This window comes from Arvicanthis niloticus, chromosome 6 (genome assembly GCF_011762505.2).
Source record: "Arvicanthis niloticus isolate mArvNil1 chromosome 6, mArvNil1.pat.X, whole genome shotgun sequence".
NCBI lineage: Eukaryota > Metazoa > Chordata > Mammalia > Rodentia > Muridae > Arvicanthis > Arvicanthis niloticus.
Genome location: NC_047663.1, coordinates 96,475,030 through 96,489,566, shown reverse-complemented (window position 1 = coordinate 96,489,566; position 14,537 = coordinate 96,475,030). Strand labels below are relative to the sequence as shown.

The 14,537-nt window shown below is 41.5% G+C and overlaps 1 protein-coding gene across 26 annotated transcripts in view; it reads right to left on the bottom strand.

The window, feature by feature from the left end:
• Rbfox1 (RNA binding fox-1 homolog 1) overlaps positions 1 to 14,537 on the bottom strand; it is a 2,075,913-nt gene that overhangs the window by 564,451 nt on the left and 1,496,925 nt on the right. For 2 of the 26 annotated variants that reach the window (XM_076937392.1, XM_076937387.1), the window contains exon 1: positions 5,375 to 5,757. The exons of the other annotated variants lie outside the window; for them this stretch is intronic. In XM_076937392.1, the coding sequence (XP_076793507.1) occupies positions 5,375 to 5,392 (18 nt within the window). In that variant the 5' untranslated portion in view covers positions 5,393 to 5,757. Of the gene's footprint in view, positions 1 to 5,374; positions 5,758 to 14,537 lie in introns of those variants that run through there. 26 annotated transcript variants of the gene reach the window in all.

Genomic DNA, 14,537 nt, shown 5'->3' with positions numbered 1-14,537 from the left:
GTTGTAGAAAAAAAAATTTAAGGCACAGAATATTAAGTGATAAAGGCAGCTTAGTTTTGAAACCCTGTGGTCAAATGTTAGATAACACAATTTCCTTTTCTGGGATTTATATCCTCATTATCCATTTAAATAGATCAGAAGCTGAGATGCAGTCTGCCACTGATAGGTGCTTTTCATGGGATAGCCTCCTGCCTCCCTCAAAGCAGAAACACACAATCAACCTCACTGGTAGACTGTAGTGTGCTTACCAACATTTATCCTCAGTGCCATGGTTTCTCTGAGCTGAGACAATAATGATACAAGCACAAGTTTTTAGACAACTACCTTCATGAATACAGCCAGTTTTCATATTGAGACAATTTCTATTTTAGAAGCTAAAATAATTGGTATTATTCATTTTCTTAGCACTTACCAAAAATTCTTTAAAAGTAGAAAGGAGACTAAGAGAGGCTAAAAAAGATGTATGCCAAAGAAGGATGGAGTTGGGGGGGGGCCATGGGAGGCAGATGGGACATGAAAAAGTTACAGAAAGTTATAGGAGGGATTGTTGTGAGCAGAAAGGTAGGTGACAGAAGGGAGGTGAATCTATTAACATACATTTGTTCCAAAACATCACAATGATAAATCATTCCTTAATATCTCATTCCCAGAACAAAAGAAAAAAGACTTGTGTGTTGTTTGTTTGAAATAAACAGGAAAAACAAACATGACCCAGAAAACCAGGCATGTTTGCCCTATGGAAGCTTAAATTCAACAGGTACAGTGACCAAAAGACATAGTGTGAACTCTACAAATCATGCCATCTACACTAAGCTTATATCCAAGTTCTAGAACACACAGAAGAGACCAGAGGAAGCTCTAGGTAATCAGGACAGAAAAGACAGAGGGCAGAGGATCTCTGGAAATCAAGAAGAGTGTAGAACGGCCTGGGTATGCTGCTGGTCACCTGGGCAGCTTGGGAAGTTTCCTCACAGCACATGGAGGCTCTGAAGAGCTAGGTTGCTGGGTCATGCCGAGGGTGACAAACTAAGATTCTCAGGGTCTTACAAGAAGAACGATCCATTCCCTGTTCTAAGTGACCAACTACAGCTGTCAAAACACAGATGTGTCTGATTCAACTGTCTTTCAAGAACAATCACTCTGGAATTCTACCTGTTGCCTTTTCCTTTGGTTTCATGGGTTTAGAGGCATGCTTTCTAAAACGAAAATAAAACAAAATATTCTCAAAACGGTAGATATAAGATGCAATAAAAAAGCTAAAATTAGCACAACAAAATATTGCAGATGGGTTTACAGTATATTCTTATAAGTCTAGCACTCAGGAAGTGGTGGCAGAAAAGAGGCTATGCTGGGAGGCATTGTGAGACCCTGTCTAAGAAATATAAGAACAACAGTATAGACAATAATGAAACTAATGAAAAAAATGAAAATTAAAACCACCATATTTTAACTATATATTAAATATGCATATATTAAAATTAAATACATATAGTATATACATACACACATATTGTATTATATCATATATATACACATATGTATATATATGTGTATATATATGTGTGTGTATGTATATTTGGATGGCACGCTAGCTCAGTCAGTGAAGGTGGTTAAAGCAAAGTGGAATCTGACAACCTGAGTCTATCCCCAGGAACTACATGATAGGCAGAGCAAAACTGGTTCACATAGGTTGCCCTCTGACCTCCACATGTAGGCTGTGGTTGCAGAACTCCTGTACACAAAATAAATGAATAGATAACTGTCTTAAAGCACAGGAGAACGGCATTAGGTGTGTGGCTGAGACGTGAAGAGAAATAAATAGAAATGGTTCTGGTTGTTTTTTTTTTAAGTGAGGGAGAGAAGAAATATGGAGAAATCATATCCTCTGAAATGTACACTGCAGATCCTCTGGTTAAGGACATGAAGAAACTTAAACTATCCGTGGTATCTTATCTCTGAATTCCTAAAGGAGCTTCCATTGCCACTTGCTGTGCCCAGCACTGGAGGGGCAGCTCATCTGTGTTCCAGAGGCTTCTGGTGGAAAGAAAAAAAAACAAACAAACAAACAAAAAACAAAACAAAAAAACAAACAAACAAAAAAAACCAAAAAACCCAGCATAGCTGGAGGCTACATGGATCCAGAACTGTGTATCTAGCCAGCTATGGTAATATACACCTGTCAGCACTTGGGGAAGCAGAGACAGGAGGATGGCCAATGGGAGGTCAGGTTGAGCAACATAGTGAGGCCCTATTTCAAAAGAATTTTTTTCTTTTTTGCACTTACTATATGTATCCTGGTGCCCAGCACTGAAGTGATTGAGCTCAGTATCCAGTCACGAAACCCAAATCTGGGAAGTCATCCTGGAGTCGGGCAGCAGGATCCGCAAACTCAAGCTTTCTTTTTCCTAAACAGCAACTTGTTCTCACGCATAGACAATGAAGCCCAAGGACAACTGGTAACATTATCAGTCTTCTAGGCAAGGTTTCTTAAAAGAAACTCAGGAGTACAGACGGTAAAGGCGCTGCGCGACCCTGGGCCTCCAGGCTCTATATCAGACTGGCTGGGGGATGTGTTCTAACTTTGTGAACTGAAGAAGCTTTGCATTTCCTGTGAGAAGTGGCCTGGGTGTATATCACTCGGCACCAGCACCCTGTTCTTCCAGGACCCTACCGGAAGGTCTCGGTCGGTCTTCTTTCCAGTGCGATCCTGGGACCCCTGAATACAGGTGCCGTGAATATAGGTGGGTAAGTGCATTTATAAAGAGACTGCTTCAATTGCTGGATCAACAAAGGACGTGAAGCTGATGTGAAATCGCTTTCAACTGTCTCTCCCTATCTCATCTTTATCTCTGTGTCTATGAGAGAAAAGCAGAGAATCTTTCCACACTGATAGAATTGAGGCGCGTTTTCCTAATGAAGGGGAGAGCTTAAGCCATAATATCAAATGTATTTAGAGTATCTGTATTTACAGACTGGGAGGCTAGGGCAGAGCCTGTACTTCAAACGGAGAAAAAAAAAAAAAAAAAAAAGAAAAGAGCAAAAATTTTCCTGAACACCCCTACCCGCACTCATGCAGGCCTTTGAGTCCATGTCTCCTTAAGCAGCACACATCCAGATGCTTCGATTTAAAGGGCCTGCCATCCCCCGCCCCCAGAATACACAGCAAAGATGAAAACAGCCAACATCCCCCAAAAATCAGAATTTAAGATGCAAATAGAATAGTGAAGTTCAGGGACAGACAGGTAGCAACCGTTTTTTGTTTGTTTGTTTGTTTGTTTTGTTTTGTTTTCCAGCTTGATAGATGCAGCTGATAAAAATGTGTGGTACCCAAAAGCTGGGGTCACACAGAGGAAAACAGGAAGTGAGAAGCAGAGCTTTGAGAACTTCAGAGTCAATGACCTGGAGGACAGCAGCAAACCTTCTGTGGTGACCCTGGGAGTAGGTCTGAGGCCTTTTGTGGTTCCCCACTGCTTTGCCTTGCAAATGTGCCGGACTATAAGAGCCAACTGAATAAATAAAGGCAGCGGCACCACTGAGGCCTTCAGAGCAAAGGAGCGGCTGGTCACTCTGAAAGCAAGCACAGCCTAAAGGAAGTTAAACAAAATTAATTAACCTGAATCCACTCATAAAAGAAAGCACCCAAACAGGATCCTCTCTTTATAAATACTAATATAGTTATGTCACAGCTGACTCCCGTGGCGACCCCTGCAATGTCTTATTTTTAACACCTAAAAAGTCAACATTTGCAAGCATTCAAAATTGTAATTGCAGCAATTCCAACAACAACAACAACAACAAACCCACATTATTAATCACGGATTAATCAGAGAACCAGGGAGGGAACTGAGGTAAAACTACCTTTGTTAAGTGTATTGGATTTTTCTGTTTCTAAACACTTCTTAAAGATAGACATGTTTAAAGAGAAAATTTGCCCTGAAATTGATACAAAATGACACAAAGACCTGTCTCCAAGGGCCCGGTTTGGTTGTTTTCTACTCTACAAAACTGAGGGGAAAGAGAAGTAAGTTCCACAAGATGACACATCCAACCAAAGGAGGGGATGGGGGTGGGCTGAGGAGTGCCTATTTCATGGGACTCAGGAGGGCTGTACCCAACTGAGACACTGGCAAAGGTCAAAGGGCAGACATGATTAAGGAAGAATTCAACAAAGAGGCCTTTGCCTTCCCAGCCAGGAGAAGTTCAAGGCTGAGACTTCAGCCAGAAAAGTGGCTGAGAGGTGGAGAAAGAGGGTTCTCTTTAGTCTGCTGAACAACAACAACAACAAAAAAACCCCAGCAATAACAATACCACTGCTAATATAAAGGTGGGGTGCAGACTTCCACATGTCCCCCCTTTCTTCTGCAAGGCAAAGAGTCTGTGTCTCTAATGCAAAACCACAGAGCTCAGTCCCTCAAATGTCAGAATTTCACTCATGTCTTTTATTGATCAAATGAAGCGAAGATGTATAGATTTGTCACCCCAGCAGAAGGTAAGGGACTTTCGTAAGGCATTCTCACTAGGATACTATTTTTTTCCCAATTACTTCACCAGTTAAATATTGTCACCTATAATAACAGGCCACTATTTTTGTATGTTTATTTAATGCTACGACTTAGACAAATAACTATATACATTAATCAATAAGACAGAAAAAGTGCATAGAAATCTACCTTTGGCCAGAGCATTTTCATAGTATATCTATATACACACAGACACAGACACATGCACAAACACACAAACACATGCACACACACACACACACACACACACATCTACTTAAAGCAAATAATACACTCAGCTTTCACCTAAAATGTTCAAACCCAACGTGAGAAATAAGGAATTATTCATACAGGAGACGTATATGTAATGTCCAAAACACAGCCATCACTTCTCAGCATCCTGCTTTGTGATTAAATGAAATTCCACGCAGCTACAAGTGAGAGAGAATTTGTTCCATACTTAAAACGGCATTCCTAGATCTGCTCCTTACTCTGAATTCACCACCATCAATGTCTCAAGAAACAAGAAAGCAGCATATTCCCCTACTCCACACATGCACACTGTACAAGTACCCACATGTACGTGTGCAGGGACACACACACACACACACACACATTTTTTTTGTTTCCCTTTGCAGTGAAAATAACATTGTAGCTCAGCGCTAATGAAGCAAGTCTTGCCTAACTCCCACTGGAAAAGCTTGCACATGTACCGTAGCCATGCAAGATGATCCTGCATCGGCGTAATCACCTTACACGAAATGCGATTACCCTAGGCTGCAATTTTTATCCCCGAAGTCAATTTATTAATCAGAGAAAGACAGAGAGAATGAGAGAGAGAGAGAGAGAGAGAGAGAGAGAGAGAGACTACCTACCCACAAATACATCATCATCTTGCAAGAGAAATCAAAGGCTCTGTCAGCAAACAGAAGTCTCCTCACTTCACCAAGAGTATCTGGAAGAAAAACTGAAAAGCACTCGGTAGAGATTCTTGCCTTTTCCTGCCAAGTCCACAGAGTCCCTCTTATTTCCTTACACCGGGTTTGCTATGATTGTTTATGAGTTTATCAGGACAGCATTCCTTCAGTGGCAACGTGTGTGGAGTGACTTGCTCCGGGCTGCTTGCCTTTCTCTCTCTCTCTCTCTCTCTCTCTCTCTCTCTCTCTCTCTCTCTCTCTCTCTCTCTCCTCTCTCCTCTCTCCTCTCTCCTCTCTCCTCTCCTCTCCCTCCCCTCCCCTTCTCCCTCCCCCCTCTTTCCTTTCCCTTCCTAACTCTTGCCTTTTCTTCTCTCTCTAGTCAAGACTGCTTAGGTAAGAATTCTTGGGGTTGCTGTCTCAATGAGCAAATCTAAGTACTTTAGGCAGCAAGTAATAGTGGGATCACAGACACTGTTGAGACGGTCAGTGGTAAGGATGGTAACAATAACAATAACAAAATAATAATAACAGTAATAGCCCAGTGTGATCAGTAAAAGCAGGTGCTACAGCAAATCCTGACAGCGAGGAGGAGGAGATTCCCAAAGTCCCTACTGGAGGAATTTACTGGAGGGCTGATCCTCCCGAGGCAAGCATATCAGCACAGAGCTGGCGACTCGGAGATTTTTTTTTTTTTTAAAACTCAAAGCTCCAGCTGCAGAGAAAAGAACATGTGCCTCTCCCGGCTTCCCCTTTATCTCTTTAAATGTACTTCAGATAAAAGCAGCATCCAGTTAGGTCAAGGCCTCCCCAGACTCATTCCTCTTCACTCCACATGCTCAGCACACTTGTCTACAGCCATCTACCGGCTCCATGGTGTCACTGCGGGCTCAGAGGCTGCGGGTCTTGCTTGCTGCAGTAGCTGCTGCCTGCCTGTGTCTGCCTTGCATGGCTCTGAGCCTGGGTTTGTATGGGAATCTGGGAGGGGGAGAGGACAAATAGCCTTGGAAGCCTATATGCCAGTCTATCAAATCAAAAGAAAAGCCAGCCCCCACCAGCCACAGTCAGCAAATGGAAAGATCCAAAGACTTACTGGAATGAACGTTTAGCCTTCTTTAACCAAGAGAAGGAATTATGAACATGTCCCCAGCAGCAGGACTGATTTTGTTGCATGTGGAGTATGCAAGCATGCATGTGTGTGTGTTTAAGTGTATGTACATATGTGTAGGTGTGTATACTTTTATGTATGTGCACGTAGGTGTGCCTGTGTATGTGTGTGTACATGCGTGTTCGTGTGTGTGTGTGTGTGTGTGTGTGTGTGTGTGTGTGTGTGTGTGTTCATTATTTCTTGTCCCTCATCCTTTGCAATTGCAGACCTGGGAAATTTTGCAGGGTGCATAAAACTTGCTCACGTTGACAAGCTCTCCTTAGAAAATCCACAGGCTAGATGCACAGCTAAGATTTCCTGAAATTACCCAAAATTTTTTGCCCATGAATCAATTCCCCTTTATTAGTTGTTCTTTTTTAATCCATTTTAAATTGTATACTTTATCTTGAAAATTATCTCCATTACTGAAATGCATCGTGAAGGAGAGGACGGGGAATACAATTTGCCCAGCATATTAATTGATGCAGAACTCAATTATTGATCTATGGATAAAGGAGAAATGAATATTAAAACACATGGTAGCCTTTAAGGGAAAGGGAGAAGATGAACTTGTGCTGAGTAGAGTCTTGGTCATTAGTCTCATCTTTATACATCATACAGAGGAAACCATAGAATTAAGTCTCTCATTCATTTACATTTCTCCTTAAAACTACATAAGGCAAAATGTCACCTAATAATTAAGGTGCATTAGCTAAATTGTGGAGTCATCTACAGAGCCGAGCAGGTGGTGAGGCACCTGTTAACGTATCCCGTAGACAGCACCATCAAGAAGCATAACGGGCAAGGGGCGTGGGAGGAGCAATGACCATGTCTTTATGTAAAATACTGACCAACAGAAGCACAGCAATGGAAACCACAGAGAAATGACACTTAGTCACAAAATCCTCAGCTGGAAAATATGCAAATCATGGGGCTGGTGTGATGGAGCAGTCAGTGACGTTCACAGCTGGCTTTGCAAGCCAGCAGACATTGCTTGGATCCCCAGAACTCACATAAAAACTCCTGGGTATGGTGGTTCACTCTTATAATTTTTGGGCAGGGGATGCTTGGGGCTAATGAGTCAACCAGAATAATCAAATCAGCATGTTCCTGCTAAAACTGAGAGACTCTGTCTCAACAAAGGGGAGGATAACTAAAGAAGACACCAAAGGTTAGCCTCAGGTCTTAACACCCACAGACATACCCACTGCACCTGCAAATATATGTACACACACATACACAAATAGGTCTTCACATACAGAGATGCCCCCACATATATACAAAATGTATTCACACACTCAGATCTTCACACATACAGACACACCCCACATTCATGCAAATATGTACACATACACACACACACACACACACACAAACACATCTCATATATTCTTGAACCAATCTGCACTGGAAATATTCAAGTCCCTCAAGCATAGTATGGAAAAGAAATTGGCTAAATGTCTTGTTTGGACTGAGATGCCTGAGTTACAGAACATCCAATGTGGACATTCCAAGCCACCTCAGGTCAGTTGTCATATGTGGGTATATTAAATATTCTTTTTGTCTTTATCATTATAAAAAGTAATAAGGGATTGCCAAGACCGTTCCGTGGGAAAAAAAATATGACTCAAGCCTGAAGTTCCCAAGTTTATCCCTGAGACCCACATGGTAGAAGAAAAGAACTGATTCCTACAAGTTGTCCTCTGATCTCCACATGCAAACACACACACACACACTACGTAATAAAACAATATTTATGTGAAGAATAAAGGAGATCCTCTTTTCTGTTACTGCTTTTAATGGAGACCCCCACTGCACATGACATGAGCAGCACAAATTTTCCATGTGCTCCAAACCCTTGTACTTAAGGTCAACTTGGGGGGGTTATCCAAGCATCTTGTTCCTTAGATTCTTGCATTCATGAGTTCATCTGTCAAGCCTCCATCTCTTCTAGTATGTGCTGTGTTCCATCTCTCTGGAGGCACAGGATGGTGGTGGTGGAAGGACACAAATATCTCAAATCAGTGGGAAACAAACAGCCTGAAGACACATTTTATTTGGAAAGCATATATATATATATATATATATATATATATATATATATATATATATATATATATTAAAGAACCAGATTATCAATATTTAAACACCAGAAGACTTCAAAAGAAAGTCTGGATGTGCTCTTCAGAAACATCAGATATCTCAGTGATATCAAGTTGACTTTTCGTAGGGGTTGCTGTAGGTTGGTACTCGGGATCACCTACCCACGGAAGATGCCAAGAACTGAATAGTCTTAATGGACAGTATCTGCTCCTCCAAATTTCTTCAGATCAGATGTTAGTTGGCATGGATTTTTCCTAGGAATCTGGCCTTAAAAGTGGTTACGTCTGTTGCATTTTGAGATGGTCTGGGATGTGAGCACACAAATACATGCAAATACACCACTTTACATGTAGCCTTCATATATAACTTCATATAACACTAGTATACATTTCCCTTCAATATCTCTAGAACCGATCAGATTTTATCTGTCTATCTACCTGCCTACTTCTCATCTTTGTATCCATCCATCAATTTATCTCTCTTTGCATTCATATAACAATCCATCTCATTATGCGTCTAACTAGATGGTACTAGATGTACTAGTTATGCTATGTAAATAAAGATGGCCCACTGATGAACAAAATATTGTGTTCTCTTTCATTGTATTTGAATATTCTTGAACTTCAATTATATTTTCTTGCTTACCAGTCTTTGCTTGCCTTGGAATTATTTACACCAGGTCTTGTTCATTGAATTTCTTAAGTTTTTCTAGGTTTCTCTGTCCTAGACCCTTGGATCAGATGTCCATGGGCAAGATTGGGGCTAGTGACATCTCAAGTCCTTATGAGAATATGCAGGAGAGATTACAGGTGGAAGAAAAAAACAATGAAGACTCTAAGTGGGCTGACATTCCTAGAATCCAGGAAAATGGCTGCAAGGTACCACTATGAATGCTCATCTTTAAAGTGGAGCTCTCAGCACAAGAATGACAGAGTAGCCATGGGACCACCAAGTCAAGATAAGCCTTGGACACTGGAAGGATACCTCATGGTCACCATAACTTACAGCCCAATCCTCAATGTCTTACTGGTGCCTAGGTATTACTGTGACAAAATATGAACATAAATAACTTAATGGAAGAGGCACTATTTGGGACTTCTTCTCATGGCTGCCAAAAGAGTATTGTTTCTGGGGCTGCGCTGTAGCAGTTCCTTGCAAAGATTTATTGATGTTTAGCCTGACAGGGTCAGAATCACAGAAGAGGCAAACTCTTGGGAATGGCTGAGAGAATTTCTTGATTAAGTTAGCTGAGTAGGGAAGAACTGCCATAAATGTGGGCAGCACCATCCCAGGCACTAACTTCTCAGACAGCATAAAAGGAGAAAGCAGGTGGGGGATGTGTGTTCGTCCCTCCTTGCTTTCTGACTATGGCATCAATAAGACCAGCTGCTCTACCAGCTTCTGTCATGCTGCACACAATATCATGCTTTCTCGCAGTGAGCTATATGCTAGAACTGTGAGCCAAAGCAAAGCCTTACCTCCTCAGGTTGCTTCTGTCATATATCTTTGTCACAGCAGTGAGAAGAACTATTACAACTATCCCAGTGAAAGGGCATGGCAGAGAAAAGCTGCCTGCTCCATGGCGATCAGAAAGGGAATAAAAAGTAAGCCTGTGCCACCAGGCTGCTTCCTTTCTGCCAGCCTAGGGTACAGAACTAGTGTACAGTGAAGTCAAGTTGCCTCACTTTAGCTCATGTGGTCTTTTGGAACCCCCCTCGTGGACACACCAAAGGTGAATGTGTAGAGGCATCTCCCATTCTAATCAAGTAGACAAGCAAGATTAGCCATCACCGATCCATGCAGCTCTCAACTAAACTCTCCCCAGGAAAAAGGAGTGTAGGGAGCTGAAAGCAAAGAATCCATCTGATAGGTGAGATGACAGATAGGATTCAAATGGAATCAAACTGAAGCAGCCTCAAACATATGTAAGCTAATAGGCTAAGCCATGCTACAAGCTCTGAGATGCACAGTATGGGAAGATAGCCGGTGCACGCTGCCCCTTGCTACCTCTAACTTGGATGGGGCCATTGGCACCTTCTGCTTCTTGTTTTTTTCCATTGAAACTTTCAGTCAGCCCACATCACACCCCTGCCTCTGCTTTCTCTGCCTCTCAGGTACATTCTCCTTCCACCTGCTTGAACATGTGGTCCCTCTGCTAGAGATGAAATTCAACCCAAGATGGAGAGATGGTTTATCACTGTGACACAAGCAGGAGGCAGCTGTTGCCCATAAATCAAGTTGTCTAGGTGTTGACACGCTCATCCTCTCTGGTCTAAACGTTAACAGACCAAACAGAACTTTCGGCCTGCTGCCCCCTCAGGGGGTGTCTGCAAATGCTGTTCACGTTTGAAATTCTGATCAGGATAGAATTGATAACCCAATAAATTCCTCAAACTCCATTCCTTGAAATAAAGACAATGGCATTTTCTATTTACTGCTATCTGAAAAGCTTCCCTTTAAGTGATTTTTTAATAACAAAGTAAACAGAAGCGACTATTCCATTTGAAACCAGTTCTCTCCATTGGCTGCAAGGCGGGTGGGGTAAGAAGCTGCTTTTTATAGTGGGTACACTCAAAGCTCTCTCTTTATTCTCATGCTCACACAGGAGTTATTTAAAAATAATTAATCCAGTTATCAGTTATCAGCTCAGTGGAATAATTAATCAATTGCAGAGCAATGGCTTACCCAAACACTGATGAAGCTTCTGGTGGCTGGTCTGTGTGAGAGGCTTCTAATCTGCTATAGAAATTGAATACCACTGTGAAGTGTTGAATCCTACACAATCGGCATCAAAATTTGAACTCCATGAAAGTCTTCATTAAAGAGCTTTCTGTTCACTGTCTAATGTGGAAATTTATACGAGAGACACTATTTAATCAGTGTGGGGGGCCTTCAGTGCTTTGAGTCAGACTTGGTGGTTTAAGACTGTAATCTTAGCCATTTAAGATCACAAGTGCAAGTCTAACCTGGGCTACAGAGTAAGTTCTGGACTAGCCTAAGTAACCTCGTGAGACTGTGTCTCAAAATAAAGAGTAAAAATAGAGCTGGGTATATAGAAAAAAAAAGTGAATGCTGTTATTTTCTTTTTTCTAGCAGTGACTGGGGGTAAATTTCTCTAGGGCCAAGAACATCTTCTCATTTTGTCTCCTCATGAGGATCAGCCAAGTTTATACTGGCCCAGTGCAGGGCATAAACTGTGTGAAGAGAATGAAAATTATATCCATGTCCTGTTACTTAATAAGCCAGTAAGACTGGAGCCAGCCACTGGCGAAAGCTGAGGATGCAGTGAAAGGAAAACCATCAGGAGATCTCTGTCATCACAGATATCTGCATTTCACACACCATTGATGGAGAACCAGCAAGACAACTGGTCTTGGGTAAAGTCCTTTCCTGGCTACTGACCATCTCTTATGGCCTGGAAGCCACATAAGTATGATGCAGACATTCAAACATTTTGTTGGGGTCTTCTAAGCAATCAACAACATTGTGTCAGAACAGATAGAAGTGCAGAACATTGAACTATGCGGTGTCATCTATGATATGGATTGTGTCCTCACACCAACCAACTGCATGGCGGCCAGCTGCCAGTATTGGCATGCACTAGGTGGAATAATGCTGTGTGTTCCCCAGGAGAACATGAACCAGGATCAAAGGCACCAAGAGAACAAATCACTGAGCCAGATCTGAACAAGCCAGATACATTAATGGTGCTTCACAACTCCCCAAACAAGAAGCAGGGAGGGCCACTTTGTCTCTTTCTGTGAAACAAAGCTCTAGTGGACACACTCAATACAGACTGTAGCTCTCTCAGGTAAAGGCGTGCTAGGAATTTTGAAGAAAGAAGAAGGTGATGGATAAGTCATTGGAAGGAAATGGTCTGTTCATTCACCAGAGTTCACCAGTGGTTGACTAATATATTAAAACCAGAATCCTCTAACACCGTTTGCTCATTTGGCTTGTAGTCATCACAGGTAGTGGCTTCCAAATCAAAAGAACACTAAATATTATTTGATCCTATCCACATTTACCTTTGAATTTTCAGTATTCCAAGTACACTAGACTGTTTTCATAAATGATAGTAAAATATATAAAACATAAACCTAACATTCTAAGCATCTTAGGTGTATAATTCAGCTGGATTTTAGACACTTAATGCAAACCTTACACTTATCTATACATAGACCTCGCTTGGTTATACATTCCCTACTAAAAAATTATTATAAATTACAAATTATAAATTCTCTACTAAGTTAACAATAATAACTCTCCAATCCCTTCCGACTGCTACCTCTGCCAACCACAATTCTGGAAAGTTGACTAATTTTTGTTGTTGTTTAATTAACTATTTACATGCTTGCATGCAAGTACACATATGAATGTAGTTACTCATCGGGAGCATGGGAGGGCAGTAGAGCCCCTGGAGCTGGAGTTACAGGCAGTTATAAGCTGCTTTAGGAACAGAATGCAGGTCCTCTGGAAGAGCAACAAGTACTCTTAACAACCACGCTGCCTGCTGCCTCTCTTGCCATACTTGAATAATCTTAAGTGCATACACACACACACACACACACACACACACACACACTTTTATAACTTTCATCCCTATCAAGAATTTGATCATCTCACATACCCAGAGGGCTGCCTCTTGGCTCACTGTGCATATTACTCTCCTACGCTCCTTCCTTCTACTACTTTGTCTTGATGCAAAGATCTTTATTTATGGGGTAATTGTTCATGATGCCATTGTATTTGTCTTTATACAGAGGGAAAGAAAGAAATGGGATACTGATTTAAAAAAAATTCTCAAAAGTATTTACAACTTGAAGTTGATACCAGAAGAACTCTGAGTTGCTGTCTTCTTTTATACTGGGAGCTTGTGCTGCATGGGAGATACAAGGGAGATGGTAAAATCAATATTTGTTTATATACTGTGGGTGTATGTTTGGCTAGTGGAACCTCTACAGTGTCCATTGCCTCCTGCCCTTCCTCATACTGGTCTTCTCTTAGGGCACCTTCCTGTACATCTTCAAGCTGCAGTACCCTATGGATAACAAAATATGCCCACCTACCTGGCTTAACACTAAGCATATAGATCTCTGTTGCAGTCGAACAGGGAAGAGAGGCCAGAAGTCTGGATCATAATTCTCCAACTTTCAACTACTATATAGTTCTGCATGTGTTCATAAATGTGCCTCCTCATCACTGATGCAACAGGGAAGCTAGTTTTCATACCTTTCAGCTGCTACATGGTATCATGTTAATGCACAACCATGAGCATATCACACAGCACAGGGTAAGTGCCGGATAAAGTCCATGCATTAAGATTAACGGTAGCATAAAAGTCATCATTACTGAACTACAGAGGTTGTTTAATAGGTAAAGTGTTTTCTGTATGATCAAGAGGACCTGAGTTTGAATCCCCAAAACCCATAAATCCAGACACAAGAACACATTTTTGTTAAAGCAGTGTTTCTATGGCAAGATGAGAGGAAGAGCTAGGAGAATTCGTAGAAGCTCATAGGCTGACTAGGTTGGTGAACACAGCAGCAGGCTAACAAACAGAGGCTTGGTCTCACATAAAGTGGAAAATGGGAATTATTGGACTATTGCTTGAGGTTGTCCTCAAACTTTCACATGAGCACTATGGGATGCAAACAATGATACATTCCTGCATGTTCTCTCTCTCTCTCTCTCTCTCTCTCTCTCTCTCTCTCTCTCTCTCTCTCATTCTCTCTCTCTCTCACACACACACACACAAAGACAGAGAAAGACAGAGACAGAGAGACACAGAGAGATTAAAGATAATTAAAAGTAATGTTAATTTTTTTCATATTGAAGTGGACCTAAAAGATGGCTTTATAGATCGGGACCATC